This window comes from Bos grunniens, chromosome 26, assembly GCF_055505025.1.
Source record: "Bos grunniens cultivar Pamir isolate PY7600 chromosome 26, Bosgru_T2T1.0, whole genome shotgun sequence".
NCBI lineage: Eukaryota > Metazoa > Chordata > Mammalia > Artiodactyla > Bovidae > Bos > Bos grunniens.
The window spans coordinates 36221919-36246056 of record NC_141190.1 but is presented as its reverse complement, the minus strand read 5'-3'; the positions used below and the strand labels follow the sequence as shown (position 1 = coordinate 36246056).

The 24138-nt window shown below is 44.8% G+C and overlaps 1 protein-coding gene across 5 annotated transcripts in view; it reads left to right on the top strand.

Annotated features, from left to right (window-relative positions):
* Nucleotides 1-23103, top strand: part of GFRA1 (GDNF family receptor alpha 1) — a 231977-nt gene extending 208874 nt beyond the window's left edge. For all 5 annotated transcript variants that reach the window (XM_086379591.1, XM_086379587.1, XM_086379592.1 and 2 more), the window contains 2 exons: nucleotides 20011-20064; nucleotides 20995-23103. In XM_086379591.1, the coding sequence (XP_086235717.1) occupies nucleotides 20011-20064; nucleotides 20995-21150 (210 nt within the window). In that variant the 3' untranslated portion in view covers nucleotides 21151-23103. The remainder of the gene's footprint in view (nucleotides 1-20010; nucleotides 20065-20994) is intronic.
* Nucleotides 23104-24138: the final 1035 nt, after the last annotated feature.

Sequence of the window (24138 nt, the reverse complement as noted above, 5' to 3'; positions counted from 1 at the left end):
GCAGGGGGTGATGCAATTTGGCTGTCTTTAACCTCTGCATATAACCTCTTTAACTCATACATATTAGAATGTTTGAATATTGAATATTAGAATATTGCAAAAATCTCTATCTGAAAGAAGATCTTCCATCTTGGAAAAACAGCATGCCTTACCCTTCCATTGCCCCAGTACTTCATCAGACCTTAAACAAAGTCCATCTGCCCGGATAGGGCCAGACCAGACCAGAAATGATTTTGAAGCTCTTCCCAGACAGGCCAAACCCCAAAAGTCTCAATATGGCAAGAAGGCAATTATCCAACCCTGCTAAATACCCAGGACTCTGCTGGCTGTGACCAGTGAAAATTTTAAGTGTTGAGTTTTAAAAGGAAAGCTGCCAGTGGGTGTTCTGTAAATCATTTGTGCCAGCAGACTGACCCCATTATGTCAGCTAATCCTGGAAATACAGGAGGTAAATTTAAATCTTCTAGCATGAAGCACTTAATCAATATTCTAAATGTTTTCCTTGCAATTTATGCTAGCAGAGCAATGGGGTGCTTTGGCGTCCCGTTAATCTTCTGGAGAAGAGGCGCTGGAGAGCAAGGCCAGGGTGGTGGGGTTTTGCACAGGCTGACTGCTGGGAGAGATGCTTATTCTACACTCGGTCCCTTGCATGGCGGACTTGTCCCCTGGACTCATGCCATGCTTGCCAGTGGTTAGAGCTGCCTTGCAGGTGCCTCCTTTTCAGCCTGTGGTTGGCAGCCTAAGAGTTGCTTTGCTGGGAGGAGTACCAGCTTTGGAGTTGGTTGAACTTGAGTGAGATTCCTAGTCACTTCCCATTGCTCTCTGCCCTGGGGCATATTTCTTACTGTCTCTAAATGTCTCCTGTAAGTTATCACCCACCTCTGAGGTTTGTTGTGAGGATTAGAGAACCAGTGCCACTATGCAGAGGGCTCAGCGTGACTAGCCAGCCCTCTGCACTTGGAGGTGGCCGCTGTTACCATGATTGATGAGCTTTAGCTCTGGATCTTGGAGCCATACAGGAAGGTTGTTCTCTGGTTTGGGCTGGGGGTGAGGGGGACATGGATGAGGAAAGATGGAGCCCTTTAGGTTTTGCTTCCTTAACTTGTAAGAAGGGTTTGAACCTCATGATACCCTGCTGCTTTCTCTATGTGGTCATTGTAGGATGTCCCAAGGAAGGAGGGGAAGGGAAGGAATATTCTATGGACAGCCGGCCAAGAAGAAAAGGAAACCCAAGGCAATAAAGAAAGGACCTGGGATTAGAACTGTTTGAAGCTCCATCCCTCCATGCCCAGGAGTCTCATGAGAGAACTGCCTAAAAGCAGATTCTCGGTGCTGTGAACTTGGAGCTATGACAGTAGTCAGGTCTTGGTCCAGCCTGGGTGTCAGAGTAGGACTGTCTGCCCTAGGCCGTCGCCACATCTCCTTAACTAGTGCTGACACTGGGAAGAGGTGACACGCTGGTAAAAAGGAAGCACTCTTATTTGCTAAAAAGATAGTGTTTGAGAGCTAACCCTGCCTCTTAGCCTCAAAGACCAAGAGTTTGCAGTCTTTCCTGTTTCTGCATTCCACCAGCGCTCTTATTTGCCTAATATTTATCTTTAAACTCAATGTCTATTAATAGGTATACCGTTAATAACATTTGTGAAACCAGAGTCAATGCAATAGCTCTCTATATTAAAAAAATCATTATATATATTAAAGTAATAAAAATGTTTTTATGCTACTAAATAATGTCCCATATGCAAGTGGTTCCCAAACCCCACTTTAGGAAACATTAAAATCTATTCATATGACAGATCCTAGAGCTATTTTCTTTGGTAACTTGCATCACCTCTGCTTTTTATGGTTTTGTATTAATAAAGCAAATATGCAAATGGTTCTCTCGGCAGGTCAAGAACTATTCTAAGCACATTGCATAAATATATTTATATGCTATATGATGCTGGAAAAGATTGGGGGCAGGAGGAGAAGAGGGTGACTGAGGATGACATAGTTGGATGGAATCATTGATTCAATGGACATGAGTTTCAGCAAACTCCAGGAGATGGTAAAGGACTAGGAAGCCTGACATGCTGCATTCTGTGGGGTCACAAATGGTCGGACATGACTGAGCAGCTGAACAACAATATGTATGTGTGCATATATATATATGTATGTATATAAACTCATTCAGTTTTGATAGTAACTTCATGAGGTTACTACTGTTATGATTCCCGTTTTTCAGATGATAGACCTGAGACACAGAGAGGCTTGATCAGGAGAAGAGAAATTGAACAGCAGCCTATTTCTCCTCTGTGCCTTTTTAACTGGCTATACTGTACAATACGTGAATCAGAACATTTTACCTTTTTGTTTCTGGATAACATTTTTCATTCAGTAGAGACTAAATCAGTCCCTAAATTCTTGTTGAACATCTGGCAGATTGAGGTGCCAGACTGGTTCATAAACCAGCATAAAGAAAGGTAATGATGCTTATTCTGATGCCAACTGGTGTCCTGCGGTACAACTCAATTCCAACGCTAGCCCCCTGAGTTAGCACAGATGCTACAGGTTAAGCGCATGGTCCCAACAAGACTGCCCACTTCAGATGCCAGCCAAACTTCAGGGTTCTCCAGGCCACCTGCTTTTCTGACCAACTGGCTAAAAATTCAGTCGTGGAAACTTCCGTAAAGGCTGTTCAGTGACCTCTTGGCTGTGAACGGAAGAGTTCTGTAGGTCAGGCTTACTCAGTTCCAGCCCTATTAACCTGTTGGCCTGGTAATGCTCTGTTGTGGGGGTTGCCCTATGCCTGGTAGGTTGTTGAGCAACACCCCGGGCTTCTGCCTTCTAGATGCCGGGAGCCCCTTTCCCCAACTGTGACAACCAAAAGTGGACCCACACACCTAGCAAATGTCCCCAGCAGGACATACTCACCCCTGGTGGAGGACCACTCAGGCAGCTCAGTGGTAAAGAATCCACCTGCCAGTGTGGGAGACACAGAAGGCTCAGGTTCGATCCCTGGGTCAGGAAGACCCCCTGGAGGATCTTCAGTATTCCTGTATTCCTGGAGTACAGTATTCCTGCCTGAAGAATCCCATAGACAGAGGAGCCTGGCGATCTGCAGTCCATAGGGTCGCAAAGAATCAGACATGAATGAGTATACACACTCACCCAGGAAATGAGGGCTGCTTCAAAAGCCCTCTTTCTGCTAATATGGGCGATGGCAGTATGTGAGAGTCTTTTCGGGTTTCTTGTGTGTGGTGAGGAACATCAGGAGATGGAAGAGCAGACGGGTGCGTTGGACCAAATCTTTCTAAGTTGTGCCAGCAAGAGCAACGAAAAGGGGCTCTTGTGACCACCACATGCCCAATTTGTGACACTTAACTCCCCCAAGGCCACACTCGCCTCAGAGTGAGGCCCGTGATAGAGTCCTAAGCGGTGTTAACAGAAGTATTTGACCTGCTTCTCATCATTCAGGGACCAGCAGGTGACTGCGGCCTTCGGGCCTCCTCTGAGGCCTCAGCCCCTCTGAGTGATAATTTCACCCAGCCAGCATCCCAGATAAGTGACACATCAAAAGACTTTTACTCTGCAACCAGATTGGATAGAAGTGTTTAGACCAAACTGCAGTTGGGTTTCTCCTGCGTGGACTTTGAGGCTGGGGGAGTTTTAGGAAGGGCTGGGACCCACTAGGATCATGAGGCCAGTACCAGACGGATCAGCACTGAGCCCTCAGCACATGCGCTGAATCTAGATAAATGTGACTTCTGGGTGCCATTTCCTGGGCCTTCTGTTTAAGAAAACAGTCTTGGTGCGGTATGTTATTTGTGGCGCTTGGTTTATGGTTTCTGTGAGGCTGCCGTCATTTCTGTGTAATACACAGTGTTTTCTAGCACCCACTGTTGTTTCATGTGTCATAAAAAAAGAAAAAATCCAAATTTTTGCTGCACCTGGAGTTTCCTTTGCAGAATGCTCTCCTGCTCAGACGGAGTTTATGTCCTGGGAGAAATGAGCTGCGGGGAGTTGGAGGGGTGGGGGTGGTCTTCCCTTAGCAGAAGCATGAAACCTCAGGGCCCCCCACCCGCTGTGGCCCCTGGGTCCCCCCAGCAGCCTGGTGACAGAGCTCGGGATCAGACTGCCAAGTGGCCCCAGGGCCTGTGTGATGGGCCCAGCTACTCACAGCGTGGAGACTGACAGTGACCTCCTGGGACTTAATCTTCCCGGCTTCAGGTGCTAGAATCCGCCCACGGTAGCCCCGGGAGGAAACAGGCTTTTGTTGTAAAAACGCTTTTGGAAATAACTGCTTGTAGAGCGTTTTCAAAGCCCTTCATCCAGGAGAGTGCTTGAATTCAGAGTTCAGAATTGGGGAGGACTCTGTTAAGGCTGCCATACAATCCAGCATGCCAGAACGCATTTTCAACTGTGTAGTCAAAGCCTATTGGAAATGGAAGCTTGCAGGGTAAAACGGGTACCAAAACACAGGAATTTCATCTCGGAGCCTAGGCTTCCTAGTAGGTGCGTATGCACATCACCCTGTCGCCCAGAGTGCAGCGTCATGCCTTTGTTCATTTGCTGGGGCAGCCTTAACAAAGTACCGTAGACTCAGCGGGTAAGACAACAGAAATGTATTGAGTAGGGAACCCGAACAAACTTTTTGGCCAATGCAGTCCTTCCCACAGTGTTGAAGGCTGGAAGTCCAATGTCAAGGTGTCAACAGGTTTGGTTTCTCTGGAGGCTTCTCTCCTTGGCTTGTAAATACTTTTCCTTCTTGCTGTGTCCTTACTCTGTGTGTGCACACCCTGGAGTCTGTGTGTCCAAATTTCCGTTTTGTATAAGGATGCCAGTCAGACTGGGTGAGGGGCCACCCTAATGGCCTCATTTTAACTTAGTATCTCTTTAAAGACCCTGTCTCCATCCACTGTCACCTATGTGACCACCCCACCGAAAGTCATATCCTGAGATCACTGAAGGTTAGGAATTCAATGTATGAATTTTTGAGCCCGTAACATAACACAGATGGCAGGTACTCAGCAACAAAACATTTGGCATTTTAAAAATCTCACCTATGGAGTGACTTTAAGGGGAGAAGTTTGCTGTTATCATAAGCAGTTCTTCAATCCCCAGGGCTCTGCTAAATGTCCCCTGTGTAGCCTTTGAACATGAGAGGCTCTGACTGTTGGTGGTTCTGTGGTTGAAGGAATATGGGGAGAGGAAAGGCACCTCCCTAGGGGACCAGCTCTCCTGAGAAGCCTACAAACATCAGGTGTTGTCTGCCGTGCTGAATCAGATGCTATCAGATTTCGGGCTTCTGCAAACTTAATTCAAGTAATGATTTCTTTGTGATTGGCATATTTGCATGGTAGCTGACTTCAGTTCAACATATTGTTGGAATCCACAATACTGTAATTTAAGATTATTTTATCAGCAGTAAAGGGTTTTATAATTCATTTAAAAAGTTGTAATGGGCTTGAGCATCTTCAGTATAGTTTAATAATATAGCATTTTATAGCTGGCTGTAAAATTTCAGATTACAATTTTAGCAATTGCGCAATTCTATTTTATAGTTTAATAATTGTTCAAATGAAGGAGAGTGTAAAGTTCCTAAAAACCAATTTAATGACTGAGAAAAATAGCCTTTATCCAAATCTATTGTACACCTTTAATGAACCCAGATGTCACCTTCTCAACAAAGGCAGATCGCGACATCTATTTTTCTCAGCCGCAAAGCCCTGCAAATTAAGCGCACAGAGTACAGTATCTCTGAGTTATAATTTTCCCCTTTTTCCCTCTTAAATCCCTAATCTCCTAGAGCTGGAATAAGCCTGTGGCCCCCACGTGGTGAATGGCAGCCAGGCCAGTAAAGTTTCAGTAGGAACAGGGAGTGAATTGGCTCTCTCTTAAGAAGATTCTGCATTTTACAAATAGCCCCTTGATCTCACCACTTCAACTCCAACTCTTAACTCTAAGAAGTTCAGAACTCTAAGAACTCTATGAAGTCTTGTAGAAATGCCTCCAGATAACCCCCTACTTCACCTTCTGTGGTGTGAGTGGCAACACGGGGAGCCCTACATTATTACATTGCTCTGCTGTGCTTGGTTGCTCAGTCACGTCCAACTCTGTGACCCCATGGACTGTAGCCTGCCATGCCCTCCTCCAGGGGATCTTCCCAAACCAGGGATCGAACCCACATCTCCCACATCGCAGGCAGATTCTTTACCGTCTGAGCCACCAGGGAAGCCCACATGATCATACAATTGTACACTATTGTTGTTGTTCAGTTGCTCAGTCTGTCCGACTCTTTGCAACCCCATGGACTTTAGCACACCAGGCTTCCCTGTCCTTCACTATCTCCCAGAGTTCGCTCAGACTCATGTCTATTGAGTCGATGATACCATCCAACCATCTCATCCTCTGCCGCCTCCTTCTCCTCCTGTCCTCAATCTTTCCTGACATCATGGTCATTTCTAGTGCATCGGCTCTTCACATCAGGTGGCCAAAGTATTGGAGCTTCAGCTTCAGCATCAGTCTTTCCAATGAATATTCAGGATTAATTTCCTCATTACACATAATAAAAGTGTTGACATGTGATGTCAGGGAGAAGGCGTTGTGTCATGTTATCATTGGAATTATAGTTCGTGTTATTGTATTTCCAGGGTTTTCCAGGGTATATCGTCCCACCACTAAATCAGTAGATAAGAGGTCCTGGGCCAGGTACCCAAACCCGGTAACCATGGAGCATGCAGAGCATACCTTGGGAATACAGTCCCAGAATCCTTGGGTGCAGTGTGTTTCTCCGGGGTTGTGAGCGGGGTGGAGCTCTGGCTCAGAGCCCTGTTTCTGTTACAGAGAAATGGCATCAATCAGAGGAAGCCCTGTGTGGCTGGAGTCCTTTCTCTCTGAGATGCAATCTGAGGACTTGGGCCCCACAGCCTGTTTCTACTCTGTTATAAGCAGCCTTGTCTGTGAACAGTGGGGAGGCTGACTCTGAACTGCCCACCTGAGAAGTAAAAAGGGAGTGGTCGTCCACAGTGACTGCAGCCGTCTCCTGCATCCCCTGGAGATGATGCAGCCTTAGCTCCTTTTCTGTCTCACACTCAGGGCTCTAGTTGACTGTTGTTGTTTAGTCCCCGAGTCATGTCCAACTCTTTTGCAACCCCATGGACTGTAGCCCACCAGGCTTCTCTGTCCATGGGATTTCCCAGGCAAGAATACTGGAGTGGGGTTGCCATTTCCTTCTCCAGGGAATCTTCCTGACCCAGGGATCAAACCCGCATCTCCTGCGTTGGCCCACAGTCTTTACCAATGAGCCACCAGGGAAGCCCTGCTCTAGATGACACACCCTTCTTAGTCAGCTCCAGAGAATTTCTATTTGAAATTTGATGTTGCTTAGGAGCAACATAAGGCTGTCCATTATCCAATGGCACTTGGATATCTTTTGCCGGGTCAGGGTCATCTCAGCATTGATGCCACAGCTGAAGGGCATTCTTGCTGCCCAGGGACAGGCATGTGCTCCAGGCTTCAGCTGCTATCTGCACTTATTCCCCACCCCAGCACTTGACAACCCCTATGTTATATCAGGGGAGGGTATCACTTAGTAATTCTGGATTCCTTTGGAGAGTCAAGGCAATGCCATCATTTGTTTTTCTCCAAAACCAAGTTCACTTTCAGGTAATGTACCTCAAGCCTTGACCGTGCCGATGCTGGACAAGGGATCATGCAGACAGTATATCAAGAGTGGCATGGTTGTTTCTCAAAGTTGCTTTTTTAGGAAAAAGAGGCCATGTGCTTCGAAGTAGAAAATACTGAAGGACCAGACTTCTTGCTACAATAAAACCGGGCCTTCCTGTGGACTGCGGCAGACAGTAGTTTCAGCTCCTCAGTCCTTGGATTCATTGTCTGTAATATGGGGGAAATGTGCAGACCACCTGGGAGGGTTGTGATAATTAAGCAAATTAAAATTCTTAAGCATAGTAACTGAGCCTCCAGCACAGTAACCGTTTATATCATTATTTTATCCTCTTGGTTCGTCTTTGCTGACCATGAGACAGAAGGAGCCTCTATGCAGGGACCATTCAGTGACTTTTATCCCAGAATAATCTGGGAAATGAACGTGGGCATTGTACAGGGTGTGGACCCTGTGGGAGTAGGTGTCAAGTTGAAATAATTTCATATGGTCACTCATTTATGATGTGTTCTCCTAAACTTTTTATTTTTTTTTTGCTACTTTTCTCAAAAAGGGAGAATAACCACTTAAGGATGGGGAGGGGAAGAGTAGGCCCCCTCAGTGCATTCTGGGAAAAGCTATCAGGCCACCAGCCCCTGTGGTCCAGAGGGCAGTGAGGCCGGCCCATCAGAGGGATAGTAATTCAGCAGTTGGACAATTGCTTAACCCAATTGCTGGGTAATAAACATGCTTAATAAAAAGGAATAGGACGTCTGCACCATCTTGGCTATAAATATGTTCTCTTGTTCTGGGGAACCTACAAGAATACCTCTGAGCACACTTAGATCGCATACTATAAATAAATCCAATTTCTTGTATCCCCTACTGACCTTTTATCCTTTGGACTTCTAACCAACGGTGCTTCCCTGAATAATAGACTGTGCCTTGTGTTTGAACCGTGGAGCTCACTTGTGGGAGGAAACTGGCTCTGGTTCTCTTGGGGGGAGGTTCAATGAAGGGCTCCCCTCCCCTGCGTCCCTCCTGTTTGAGGCCCAGTCACATCATGGATAAGGCTAGAGTGTGAGCTCAGGATGGTGGGTACTGAGAAGACATCACAGGATTTTCCCCCACGGCAGCTGTCCCCTGCCTGCCCCTTGGCTCCAGGGACCTTAAGTGTGATCTGACAGATGCTCACTTCTGGGGGCTCTTGGGGGAGCAAAACCCACCAGGCCTGGCTTGACCTCTGACCCTTTGGGTTGATTCTAGGCTCCCTCAGCTGGCTTTGTCCATGGTGGCTGTGTGACCCCAGACATCTTACTCTTATTATTCTAAGCGTTGATCTAAGGATTATGGGTGATAATAGGTAATGTGTGCCCCGGTGGCTCAGACAGAAAGAAGCTGCCTGCAATGCAGAGACCCAGGTTCGATCCCTGGGTGGGGAAGATCTGCTAGAGGAGAAAATGGCAACCCTCTCCAGTATTCTTGCCTGGGATATCCTGTGGACAGAGGAGCCTGGCAGGCTACAGTCCTTGGGGTTGCAAAGAGTGAGCGACTTAAAACTTCAGTTTGCCCTGTCTGGCATGGAGTTATATGCATGAGTTTTACATTCGAAGAGACTGAAATCAAAGAGATTCAAATCTCAGGACAGCCACTCAGAGCTGTGGAAACTTGGGGAGATCCCAACCTCTCTGAAACCCCTGTGTTCTGATCTGTACCAAAGGGGAATGCCCCCTCAGAAAGTCATTTGAGTTCTTGGAGAGCATTCAGTACCATGTGGATGGAATCATTATCAATGGAGGCTATACTCAAGAGTAGCAGTCATGATCATCACAGTCATTATCACTATCAGTCCACTTGGTTTTCCTCTATTTTCTAGAATATTTTTCTCTGGCTACTAAAAGCACGGTTTTTTTCAAAAGTTTTTCAGTTTTTTGCCTTTACTTGTTTCTTGCTGCACCACGAGTGCTCTGTCTTGCCATCCAGCAAGTGAACAAAAGCCCAGGGTCCGTTCTGTCTCCGGACCTGGGCGTTTTATATCGAACCTTAGTTGCCACCATAAGTCACAGAACCATTACAGGGACACTCTCAGCTGCACATAAATGCACAGGAGAATGAGAGGCTTAATAAATATTATCTGATGGTGATGAGGGCACGTGTCTGATGAGATCGGCTTTATGCGCTTCTCATCAGGGACCACGATGAATCTTTTCTGCTGCTGTCTGCACACTTGCATTTCTGAATGCACATTTGAGAAAACAGATTTTTCCTTTTAGGGCTTCCCCCCCAGTCACTGTTACAGCATGATCACTGAATATTGGCTCCACAAAGCTCCTCCCCGACCCCCAAACCAAAACGTCTGTTTCAAGCAACGTTTGGCATAATCTTCCTGTTAATTGGGCCTAATTTTCTAAAATGCAGCTCATAATTGCTTCTTGTCTGAATATTTTACTAATCAAGCAACTTAAGCATGAATGAAAACACACGGTTCTCTGATGTAGTTGGCAACCTGTCTTTGCCCTAACTTGGGGGAAAGCGAAATAGATGTAAGATGATCCGGTGAAGTTAGGGAAAGAAGAAAGACCAGGCCGAATGCCACGTTGAGCTCCCTGCTGTAGACAGTGTCTGCACACAGCGCTACTTGCCATCCTGCCATTAGTGTTAAATTACAAGCGCCAGGCTGCAGACATCCTTTTATGGTGTGCGGGAGACTGACAGGCCAGCCCGAGGGACTGCTTAGCTAATGGAGGACTGTTGATATATCTTACAGGACTGTATCTCTTTCATCACATTCATTTTTAAATCCGAGGAAACACAGAAGATCACGAGCCAGTTCTATTCAGTGTCACGTTCACAAGGCAAATTAGCTGAAGCTTTTGCATTTTTCCCACCCCTGCCTGAATCCGAGAACACTCAGCGTAGGGACCACAGAAGAGCTCAGAGATCATCAACAGCAACTTGGATTTTAAAAGCACTTCCAACACGAGTATCACGTTTGATTCTCACAACTCTGTGAAGTGGGCAGCAGGGTGCGGTTATTATAATTATAGATGATGGTTGAAAAGCCAGGACACGATCTTCCTAACCTGTGTTCTTTATAGCATACCATATCAATCAAGCTGGTACCAGGAGTGATTTCTAAATCATTCAATTTAGAGTTCTCAGTCAGTTCTAGAAGTTCTAACTGACCCACATTTAACCAATTCACCACATAAGCCAACCTCTCCACCATTCCCCTGTAAATATCCGATGCCTAAGGCAGGCTGAATGCCCCACACTAGGGGCCTCTCTCCTGCTCACCTGGGCCCCTTGCTTTCTCCAATGGAGATGCAGGCTTGAAAGATTCAGGATCACTTGTTCTCAAACCTTTAGGTGCCATTGTACTTGGTATTTTGCTTACCTATTTTAATTAAATAAGCTGGCTACAGCGTAAATTCCCCTTCCATTGAAAAATGGCTTTGGATTAGGTGTAGGACAACCAATAGTAAAAGACTGAAAAAAAAATTTAAGTATATGGAAATTGTGCACTGAGATTCCCCGATGGGTATCAAACAAAAGTCATTCCTGTTTTAAAGAAATGAAAACTGGATGTTGCAGATTGTAAATGATAGGTGTAGCTTAGGCAGAACGTAAGCCAGGGAATTCCAGTCAGCAAACTCTTTCTTTAAAAAACTTTTCAAAGTGGCCTTGATTACGTATCCAAAAATCAGTCAATGCATGACATTCAATTTTTAAATTAAAATGTTTGATACAATACAGGCAATGGAATATTCAGTTCAGTTCAGTTCAGTCGCTCAGTCATGTCCAACTCTTTACAACCCTATGAATCACAGCACGCCAGGCCTTCCTATCCATCACCATCTCCTGGAGTTCACTCAAACTCACGTCCATCGAGTCAGTGATGCCATCCAGCCATCTCATCCTCTGTTGTCCCCTTTTCCTCCTGCCCCTAATCCCTCCCAACATCAGAGTCTTTTCCAATGAGTCAACTCTTCGCATGAGGTGGCCAAAGTACTGGAGTGTCAGCTTTAACATCATTGCTTCCAAAGAACACCCAGGTCTGGTCCCATCACTTCATGGGAAATAGATGGGGAAACAGTGGAAACAGTGTCAGACTTTATTTTGGGGGGTTCCAAAATCACTGCAGATGGTGACGGAAGCCATGAAATTAAAAGACGCTTACTCCTTGGAAGAAAAGTTATGACCAACCTAGATAGCATATTGAAAAGCAGAGACATGACTTTGCCAACAACGGTCTGTCTAGTCAAGGCCATGGTTTTTCCAGTGGTCATGTATGGATGTGAGAGTTGGACTGTGAAGAAAGCTGAGTGCCGAAGAATTGATTCTTTTGAACTGTGATGTTGGAGAAGACTCTTGAGAGTCCCTTGAACTGCAAGGAGATCCAACCAGTCCATTCTGAAGATCAGCCCTGGGTGTTCTTTGGAAGGAATGGAATATTACTTGGCCTTTTTTAAAAAAGGATAAGATTCTGCAATATGCAAGGATGTGAACCTCTTGATAAGTGAAACATCTGCATCACAGGGACAAATACTGCATGATTCCACTCTCGTGTGGTATTTAAAATAGTCAAACTCATGGAAGCAAAGAACAGAATTTGTGTTTCAGGGGCTGAGGGAGGGGAGCATGAGATGTTCAGCAGTAATGCAGGGTCACTTTGCAAGATGAGTAAGTTCTAGAGATCTGCTGTATAACCTCGTGCCTGCCCATAACAGTGCTGTGTTGTACTTAAAAATTTAGGAGGGTAAATCTCATGTGAAGTGTTCTTATCACAGTGATTTAAAAAAAGGAGTTTCTAAGTTAAAAAAAAAAAAAGGATACAAATGTGTAATTTTAAAATGATTTAGTGATTTTGCTCTTAACTTAATTTCTCAAATGACCAGGGGCCCAGCCCCCAGTGCTGTCAGGTTAGGAAGTTTCTACTCTAGGCTTGGCCGTGCGTGCTAAGTCAATTCAGTCGTGTCCGACTCTTGGCAACCCTGTAGACTGTAGCCTGCCAGGCTCCTCCGTCCATGGGATTCTCCAGGCAAGAACACCGGAGTGGGTTGCTATGCTCTCCTCCAGGTGGTTTTCCTGACCCAGGGATTGAACCCACATCTCTTATGTCTCCTGCATTGGCAGGCGTGTTCTTTACCACTAATGCCAACAGGGATTGAGCCTGCACCCCCTGCATCGCAAGGCAAAGTCTTAACCACTGGACCACGAGGGAAGTTCCTCAGGCTTGGCCGTAAACTCAACCTAAATCGCCATGTTACACTTGGAACAACCCACAGGTACCAAGAATCCAAGACCTTCTAGACTCTAGAACATGAATCCGCATCACCTTCAAGGCTACCACACACACACACACGCACGCACACACACACACACACGCAATCTAGCCTCATTTGAGTTCACTGCACTCTGGTTGTTGGAGGCCTTGTCTAAACAGCCCAACTGGGATCTGAGCCTGCGCTTTCTTGGGGTGAGGAAGTATGCCTTCAGGCCTCCAGTCCTCTCCCCACCCACTTCTTATGACCAGCCTCAACCTGCCCAGAGCCTGCCAGACTAGCTAAACTTGGCACCCAGTGAGCCTTCCGAAACCTGTACTGAGTGAAACATCTTTATAAGGTCTTCTTAGAGCTTAATATAATGAAAGCCTTTTGGCTGAGGTTCAGGGAATATGCAGACACAGTGTCTTGGGGGGAGTAGGTAGACGAGACGTGGTAGGAAAGCTGCCCAAGAATTATTTCACTCCTATCTCATTTGTACCCTCCTCACAGACCCTCCTCCGCCCCTTCCCAACCCGTGGGGCTGGCAGAAATCGGCATGGAGGAAACAGCCGAACATAGGCTCTGAAAGACAAACACCCGAACCCAGGGGCTTAGAGCAGACCTTATTTATGTGTCCACTTGTTTTACACGCTGACTTGACTACACATTATTCAGACCAGTGGTTGCAAGCGGTTGTTACCAAGTTCGTAGCAAAAGCAAATCACCTGGAAGGTGAGTTTCAAAACAGACAGGGACAGGGATTTTAGAAAGCCTAGCCAACTGCTTGTGACCTGACCAGAAATAAAACATCTCCTGCCTCTCCCAAAGTCAACAGGCAAAATCCGAAAAGCTGAAAAGTGTGCCACTGGGCACACGACCGTTACTTTGCTCAGATCTGCTAAGCAGGCAACTTCTTTTTTCTGTCTTCTGTGTGTGTAGAAATTAACTTGGGCAAATACGTGTCAAGTGCACATACAGAATTGTTATATAGTAAGATGTACCCATAAATGTCTATAATCGGGTGAATCCATTTTGTTAAAATGCAGTGTGAAAAATGAGAAAGTAATAAGTGATTGCTCTGTTATCCTTCAAATTAGGTACACAGCCTTCTTAGGCTTTGTCTTATGAGAAAATATAAAATGTGCAGATTTAAATTGAGAAGTGGCTTTGAGTTCTGGACTATTTCAGAAAGAACTCATGCGATGGTTTTCCCTAGCAACGGTCCAATTTGTGCTGCAGAAGAGGCTCGTATGCTGATAAACTGGTATTGACAAGTGTGATAGATACAGCTTGGTACTTAGTGAGTGCTGGAGAGCAAAGTTGATTGCATTTTACAGTCTGTGTATTTCTCTGTTTATTGCTTGTATTCTGTCATTAAGCAAACAGGTTCTTAATATAGCAAATCTCTCTAATCAGTAAAGCAAGGGAGAAAAGAACCAGAAGCATCATTAATTATGACCATTTGGCTGCAGCCTGGGCAATCTGTTGCTATTGGATTGAGCAACTTCCTCCAGTTTTATTTTCTGGAGGTAGAGCAGAAACTGGCTTTTCTTATACATGGAGGAGAGTAGAGAAATCTCCAGAAAATAAAACTGGTTAAACACTGGCTTCTCTACAGAAATGGAGTCCTGGGGCAGCAAAAGCCAAGCTGCAAGTGGGTATGGTATTAAACCTCCAGTTCTATAAACAGAGCAAGTGTGCAACTCCAAAGCCTGATCCCGCCCGAGGCTCCGGGAGAGCCCACTGTGGCCAGAACGCGTGGGGCACGCGGTGCCTGATGAGTTAGCTTGACCAAGAGTTCTGGACTCTATGTGTGTCTGAGCATTCTGTACAGGAAAGCAGTCGGCACCAGGCAGGCTTTCCAAATGTTAATCACAGGGTTAAAAAGCAGGAGAGTCATTGTCTGACTCCAGGTAACAGAGATTAATAGCATCTAATGCATTTATTAACCCTCTAGTGCCAGGGACTGGCGGAGTCCGGCAGCAATTACAGTGACATGAAAATTCTATTATGTGACGTGCCTGGACTTGGGGATTACTGCCAGTGACAGTCTTATAAGACTGTTGGAGGGACAAGGGTTGTGAAGAGCCTAAAGATTAAGTTCCAGAAAGAGAGAAAAGCTACTGGTTTGTGGATGGATTTCTCCAGCAGCCTGTTCACTGTCTCAAGATAAAACCTTGTAGTCCCATGTTTTGGTGGTGTTTTCCCCAAGTTGGAGGCTTCTCCCATAACCACATAACTATCAGTTAGGTGATAGGAAACCCTCTTTCACAAAAGAGATTAAATAATTCATTTTTCAATATGCTGGAACTGTGGTTAAAATTGACTTTTAGAAAAACTGAAATCCATTCTCTTCCTTTGTATCCCCCCCTTTTTTTTAAAGAGAAAGATAGCATATTTTAAAGCCACAGACGGTATGGTTTGGTGTCTAGATAGATCTAGCTAGTCAAGCTCTATGTTGGGCCCCTTCCTATCTTTCTTTCTTTCTTTCTTCCTTTTGACTGCTTCACATGGCATATGGGATCCTAGTTCCCAGACCAGGGATAGAATGGCGACCCCTGCAGTGGAAGGCGGACTCTCAACCACTAGACCACCAGGGAAGTCCCCTGTCTTCTTAATAAGCAGGGCTTGGCAGATGGGATGCGTTCCATTATTACACTCCTGCTTTTATCAATTTGGGACTTGGAAATGGTGCTCTTCCAGTTTCTTCTACCTTACCTTATACTTTGCAAAGTCTCAGAAATTTTTGTTGGTTTGTTTTGTTTTCAGTTTTCCTGGGACTGTTGCAATTTTCATCAATTGAGGCCATGTTCAAAATATGTAAATAATCTTTGTAATAGCTAAAAGTGGGAGATGCCCTGTAATCGTATCTGTTTGCATTTATCAGACCTGACTAGTAAGGCAGTGATAGCTGATGTTTTAAAAAGCACTCAGGATTGTTGCCGTTGTTGTTCAGTCGGTAAGTCATGTCCAACTCTGCAGCCCCGTGGACTGCAGCAGGCCAGGCTCCTCTGTCCTCCATTGTCTCCCTGAGTTTGCTCAGACTCCTGTTTATTGAGTTGCTGATGCTATCTAGTAATCTCATCCTCTGCCACCCCCTTATTCTTTTGCCTTCAATCTTTCCCAGCATTGGAGTCTTTTCCAATGAGTTGGCTCTTTGCTTCAGGTAGCCAAAGTATTGGAGCTTCAGCATCAGTTCTTCCAATGAATATTCAGGGTCAATTGCCTTTAAGAATGACTGGTTTGATTTCCTCAAAGTCCAAGGGACTTTCAAGAGTCTTCTCCAGCACCAAATTTGAAAGTATCAATTTTTCAGTGCTCGGCCTTCTTTATGGTCCAACTATCACATTCATACATGACTACTGGAAAAAGCTTTGACTATATGGACCTTTGTTGGCAAAGTGATGTCTCTGCTTTTTAATATGCTATCTAGATTTGTCATAGCGTTCCTTCCAAGGAGCAAGTGTCTTTTAATTTCATGGTGGAAGTAACAGATTGCTCAGGCTTCTAAAAGGGACTTCCCAAGAGCTGGATTTTCTTAAGTGGGCTCTGGATACGCATAGGGGGATTTCTGACCCTTGCTGGTCACAGGAGGGATTCAGAATGAATACAGGACTTATAAGCATGCACACTGCTAGTGCATGCACAGGTATAAATTCCCAGGCTCTGCCCCTCCACCTGCAGCTCATGAACCCTTAGAGGCATTGGACACCCAGCTGACACCATTGAGTCCAAGCAGCAGACCACTGGCCCTCCAGCCCAGGTTTGGTGTGGGATTTTAAAAGATCTCATGTCTGTGTGCAATCTGATTCGTTTATGCAGGTGTTATCTTCCCTCCACCTCCTAATCACATCACAGATCTTACTGCAGTTCTCATGAGGTTCTGGTGGAACTCAGGGTCTGCTCTGCCCTGCCTCTGAGGTTGTGAGGGTTTCTGGGCTCCCGCAATCTCTCGATGGGAAGCAGTGTCAACTCAGTATATAAGCAGAGTATTTAGAAGCCAGCGTACATGGACTGCTAAGCTTCTGGGGTGCTGAGTGCTTCTGTGGATTGGTCATGGGTTTGATAGGAGAGAAAGCATTTTCTCAGAGACTCTGCAGAAGCCTGGTGGCACATGGTTACTTTCCCTCAGCAGTTCATCCAGTTCTGCCCACTGAATAGTTCTTGAAGCCAGATGAGCTTGAAGTTTCTGCCTCTAGCTTTAATGAAGCCATCGGGCTGCAGGGAGACAAGGCCAGAAGTTGACTATTTGCTTTAGACAGAGGCCAACAAGAGGCCCGCCTTGCAGGGAAGAGGAGCTCAGAGCCTTCACAGGCTTGGAGTTGATCTCCATGTATTTTCCTGTGTGATTTGACCAGTCATCCCAACCATTCTCAGACAGAAAGCAAGAGCCTAGGAATTTAGACCAGGGCGTGTCTACCCAGTTGTACAACTGTAATCCTGTACACAGTTGAACTCTCAGTGACTAGTTGAGGACCAGAATTTACCTGTGTCAATGCAGAATCCATTTAAGAAAATTAGTTAAAGTAGCGACAGGGTTGCAAAGAGTTGGACACGACTGAGCGACTAAGCATAGCACAGCACAAAGACCTTTTAAACTCCATTGGTGGTAGCCCCTTTACAATCAGGTAATATAGACGGGCATTTTTTTCTAATACATCAGCAGGTTCCTAAAGTGACTTAGAAGTGTAGCCAGTGAGTCTCTCAGATGGTGCAAACAAAGAGAAAAACACTGTAGTCTGTTGCTAATCATAGAGAACAAAATAGGAGGGAAACCCAACCAGCCCTTGGATCTCTTGGTGGGCACTGCAGTCTAGGACACGGAGGTGTAGCTTAACTATGACAATAGCACAGAAGCAAATTGAAGGATTAATGCATCCCAGACAAGTCAGGCTGCCTTCTCTGCACGTTTTAGTGAACTTCTGAGTTATGCAAAGGCCCTTGGCAAGGCTTTATGTCTCTTACAGATTGGGGGCTTCCCAGGTGGCACTAGTGGTAAAGAACCTGCCTGCCAGTGCAGATAGATACTGGAGACATTGATTCCTGTGTTGGGAAGATTCCCTGGAGTAGAAATTGACAACCCACTCCAGTAGTCTTGCCTGGAGAACCCCATGGACGGAGAAGCCTCGCCAGCAGGCTACAGTTCATAGTGTTGCAAAGAGTTGGACATCTTAGTGAACTTCTTACTTATGCAAAGGTACTTAGCAAGGTTTTATGTCTTTTATAGATTACCACCTGGAAGAGAAAAGACAGAATGTGATGTTTTAGGGCCATTTTGGTGTGTGGCACAATTCCAGTTTTGAGCAGAAATAAAATGTGCAAAGTTCTACATATTGTTCTCTACAGGTTACAATGCAGTGGACCAGATTTGCTATTAATATAGATTAAAAGTAGGCTTTTGAGGAAGGCTCCATCCCTCTTCTGATTTGCCCTCTGATCTTCTTATACGTAACATTTAGTGACCTTTGAACAGCCCAGGGGTGCTTCACAGTGTCTTTTTCTTGATGCCTGTTTAAAGGTTTCAATTTCATATTCACAGCTGGCATATGCAAATATAGGTAAAGATTATGATGCCTCCCAAGTAGCATTATGGTCAATAAATTACTCCTTGTGTGACTATACCATGATCTCAGCCTAGCATGTCTTCAACAAGTTGCAAAAGTTGTCCTGCAGCAGGCAGCCTGCCAATGCATCCCCATAGAGCTGGTTGCCCAGATGCTCCTAGATTCAGGTGTGATGCTTAACCAGGGCCATCCTGTTGACAAACGAACTCTCTGTCTTTTGCTACCAAAGGGCTCCTAGTTTCAGGGGGAGGGGGTATAGGAGGGTTTCTCTGAGTGGATTTGGGGGGCAAGTAGCGCATGAAGAGTCAAGCATGCTAGTATCTCTGGGAGAAACACTGGAAAGCAGGAAAGAGCACGATTCCATTCAGAAGTTTCAGAGACCTGTATTCTAAACGTTGACTACAACTTAGATCACTCTGTGACCCTGAATAAGTCGCTTAACGTCTCTGCTCTCTAATTTGTCTTCCTTTATAAAACAAGAGAGCTGTATTGGGTCAGCAGTTTTTATTATAATTGAGCAATGGAGTTTTTCCTCTAACTTGATTTCTCAGGTAGAAACCCAGTGGAAACTTGTTCCATTTGTGAGAAAACAGGGAGCTTAAAGCCCTCACAGCTCAGGAACTTATAACTTCAGGAAGCAGTTTTAAGATGGATAGAGCTGGGGTCTGTGATACCCTTCATGATTCTTGGAAGGGACCTGTCAAAGGGTCCCTGCCCTGTGCCTGAGCCCCCCAGCGCTGAGTGGTTTACCCACCAGAAGGCAGGCCCAGGAGCCCAGGACCACAGCCTTTTTGTCATATCACTGTATGCCCAACCCTGGAAAATTGTTCAATAAGTATTTGTGGACTGGAACAACTAATAAACAAATGGACAAATACACAAGATTCAGGAAGACCTATCTCTATATTACTGATGAATGAGAATTTTTATTACAACATTTTTACCTAGAAGGCACTTCATAAACATTAATATTCAGAAATATAAATGAGTACAGATCGCAAATGACTTTAAAACTTTTTTCTTTTGTAACCTGAGCAGTGGCTTTGAGAGGGGGCGGGTACAAACTCAGGTGTATTTTGTCCAACACACCAAATTTTTTTTTCACACCAAATTTTGAAGGCTTAGTATGAAAGTTTAAAGAATGTAGAAAAGCATCTCATTAATCATCTTTTATACTGGTTACATGTTGAAATGGTAATATATTGAGTTAAAGAAAATGTCATTAAAATTTTCTTTACCTGTTATCTCTTTATTTATGGGATTAGTAGAAAAATTTAAATTATGTATGGGCTCACAGTTGTGACTTACATATTTCTAACAATGACACAGTCTTATACTGTTGATCATCAACAACTACTCTTCCATAATGGTTTAGTCGCTCAGTCGTGTCCATCTCTTTGCGACCCCACGGACTGTAGCCTGCCAGGCTCCTCTGTCCATGGGATTTCCAGGCAAGAACGCTGCAGTGGGCTGCCATTTCCTTCTCCAGCTCTTACATAGTATGTACAAATAATTGTGTGTGTTTGTCTTTTCCCAGGCACAGAAGCTGAAATCCAACATATCAGGCAGTACCCACCTCTGTCTTTCTGATGTAAGTTGTTTCTTTCTGAGTCTCTCTGCATCTAGAAACAGAGCCTTTGGGTCCCTGGAACAGGGTGTGATGGGAAAGGGCTCAAAGACAACAAGGTTTCAGGCCCAGAAAAAAAATCTAAGTCTCCCTTGGTGTCCCTCTGCCCTCGGAACCAGGTGCAGATGCTGGTGTACAAAGCAGCACGAAGTGTGGGACCCTCATCTCAGAACTGGACCAGCACAGATACCATTGTCCTGGTACCATGAGAACCTCTGTGATCACAGTCACATAAGTTCAACCGGCACAGAGAAGATACATAACACCTCTTGCTGCTTACCAGATATCCCCTAGACTGCTCCTTTGACTTTCACAGTGACCCAGAAGTAGCCAATGCAGGCCACGTTACCCTCCCCAATTTACAGTTATAGCTCATCGTGGCAGGATGTGATTTTCTGGAGTTGAGCAGTGTCCTAGGGATGGGGGTGAAGGAATCCATCCTGGGGAAGAACGGCTGTGCTGACTGAGAGTTCAGGAGCTTGGGTCCTTGCTGGGACTCTGACAAGCAGGGCAAGATCCTCCATCTGTAAAGTCCAGGGTTGAACCAGCCGGTGGAGGGAAAGGCTACTGCCAGGCTCCAATGTGATTTGTGACCCATCTCTATGTGAGCCCGTACTTGCCTGGGCAGGCTTCCTGAGATGATTCTTCCTGCCCTCCTTCATGACAGAGAGAGAGGGTGAGCATCCCTTCTCAGTCAGTGATACCCAAAGGGAGGATGGTTCCATGTTGCACAGCTGATGGGTGACCTTAGGAGCAGGGGTAAAAATCTTGGGCTTTGGTAAACCATATAGCTAGTTGGGGGCAGGGATCGAAGAGGGAAAGAGTGCAGCTAAAATATGCCGTGATAGAACAAATACATGCAGTGGGTGATAATGAAAACGTTCTTTCTTACAGCGTGATTATGAAAAGGATGGTCTCGCTGGGGCTTCCAGCCACATAACCACAAAATCAATGGCTGCTCCTCCAAGCTGCGGTCTGAGCCCACTGCTGGCCCTGGTGGTAACTGCCCTGTCCACCCTATTGTCTTTATCTTTGGCCGAAGCATCGTAGCTGCATTTACAGAACCATATGGACGTGTGAAAAGACAAAAACCAAGTTATCTGTTTCCTGTCTTCTTGTATATCCGAAATTCCAGTTTTAGGAGCTCAGTTGAGACACTGCTAAAACAGTTTCATCCAACTGGAACTTTTTTCTTTCTTTTTTTTTTTTTCTAAGAAAGCTTCTTGTGATCCTTAAGGCTTTTATGGGATCCCCCGATACAGTGCTACATTCCACACTCAGAAGGCTTTGGGGCATGCTGGATTTTAAAGAGATGGTTTGTTGTTGATGTGGCTGTAAAGCGGACTGGAGCCTTGGCTTTCAAGATCCTGATAAGGATGATGATTTTTAACAGTTTCACTCTGGTCTTGACTAGCTAGAGAAGGAGTCAGTAATCCTAAAGAATCTTCTATATCTCATGGAATAGGTTTGCTTTCCGATGACATGACCATACCATGGCAGTGGTACGTGGAAGCCAAACTTTTTTTGTCACAAAGCGAAGATTCTCATGACAATCTTGATGGACTTTGTGCAAACAAGCTTGTACCAGTGTTCTTTCTATACGTACTAGCGTTTGCCACGCTAATGTTTATGTACAGTAAACAGCTCTGCACTCTCTTATGAAAACAAAAAACACACCTGCCACATTCAATGTAGTGTCTGTCTCCTAGTCAAAATAGAGAATGAGAGTGGGTGTGAGACTTCGCAGAACCTTGAGCATTGAGACAGTCTCCAAAGCCTTACTTGAGTGAGAAGCCCTTACACTAACAAGAGTCAAATATAGCTGAAGCATCATTCTAATAATCTTTACATGTATGAGGTTATATGTAGAAAAAAAATTTTACTACTAAATGATTTCAACTATTGACTTTCTATATTTTGAAAGTAATGATATTGTATTCTTTTTTTTTTTTTTTTTTTTACCGGTGGTTTAATACAAAATACATGGAGCTTGTTTTCCTCTCATAAGTAGCGTTAGCTTTGATGTTGACTTCTCGAAGACAGGTCTTCAACAGCAGACTCTGAGGAGCCTCATGCTTTAGCAGAAAGCTCTGCATCACGTTACTGTGGACAGGCAGCAGGAAATAGAGCAGCCAAGCATTGTCTTTTATCATTTCTGGAAACACAAGCGTGCATACCTGTGGGAAAACTGGTGGCCACTCAGTGTTCTACAAACACTACAAATGGCACCGTTGCCAGCTGACACAAACCAGGGCCTTGGTTTTCATGTTACCTGACAATGGCAGCTTTGACTGGGACAGGAGACAGGACGTGCTGCCCTGTTTTCTGAAGCAGATCCATGCCCGGGATACACAGCTCTTATCCTAAGGATTGTCTTGACTTTCACCTGTGATGGCTTGGCCGCTCTGTGGATCGGTTTGGTCTGAAGTCATCAGATATCTGCTCGCACTGTGTTCTGTGTCCTCTGTGATAGACTGTGACTGACTCTGCAAAAAAGAAAAAAGTTTGGGGGATCAAGAGAGTCACGGTCACCATTAGGTCCATGGAGATAAGTTGGCCCAGAGACACAGAACAGGGACTCTGGATATAAGGCATCTGACTTGTTAACTGCACGTCCCTTCCATCATTCTCTTCCTTCAGTGAATAGCCCCGAAAGTGCACTTCTGAAGTCTGGTTGAAATGCTGAGATTTGAAATCTACAAGGATCGAGTGCTAGTAGCCATGTTTCTTTGCAACTGAACAGAGGCGAGGAAATTTCACCCAATAGAGTATCCGAAAAGTTGGCTTTCTTCTGACATCAGTAGAGTGGATGGAGGAGAAAACCCACAGTGCCCATTTCATCCTGATTCCCTTTGCCCACGGATGTTTGCCTTGTAAGAATTAATCCACTTACTAGGGCGGGAAATCTGTTAAACCCAAGATGAAGGCATAGTCTTTTAGCTCTGTTGGTGTTTGAAGTACATTTATATCCAAATGTTAATAAACATAAATGTATAATACTAAGTACCGAGTTTTTTCACTTCAAAATGTTTTCAAGGGAAATTCATCAAACAAATTCGATTAGTGAAAGGTTTCATAAAGACTCATACTTTAAATAAACACATTAAATGTGTTGAAATACTTGGAATTCCAGTCATCTGTGAAAACATATCTCTTCAGAGCATATTTTGTTTTAATTAAGGTATCTGTGTATCTACATTGGACTAATTGCATAGAGGTCTGATTCTATGTAATCTACTGTAGAAAGCTATTGATTACTTCTGTAATAAACAGCATCTCTAATTAGTTTCAAATGACCAAATAGGAAATGGAAGTTACCAGAGCTAACAAGGGTAGCCTTCAGTGAAGAATGCGTGGATGTGCAACACATAAATTAAATTGTAAACAGCCTCATTTCTCACCAACATAGATCGCATTTTTCTTCAGAGATAGAAGCACATGAGAGTTACCAAATCGTCAGTCTGAAAATAAATCACTGATAAACAGGGGGAAGGATGTTCCATGACAACTCATTAGAGAGATTCTTATAAACTCATGCCAGGACTTTCCTGATGGTTCAGTGGTTAGGACTCTACATTTCCTGTGCATGGAGTGTGGGTTTGATCCCTGGTCGGGGAACTAAGATCCCACCTGCTTCTCGGTGCAGCCAAAACAAGAAAAATCACGCCAAGCAAGTGTTTATGCCATTTGGGGTGATCTCAGTTTAACATGGTGACCCAGAAACACGATCATTTGCCCCAGTACTGGAACAGGCCAAACCTTTTATCTTCTCTGGCTTCCTCTGGCAGCACTAAAAGCAAAAAATGATTCACTACTTCCTGTCCTTCACTGCCCTGCATTGAAAGTGCCACCAAAATCCAAGGACTGTTTGCTGAGGTCTGGGCCTGTCGCAGAAAGCATCTTGTAGTTGATTTTGGCAAAACATAAAATAGTAACTTAAATGCATGGAGACCAATGGCCTCCAAGTCAAGTCTAGCCACGCCCCACTCCTTTCAGAGAGGAAAAAAAAAAAAGCAAGACTGCAAAACCGATTAGAAG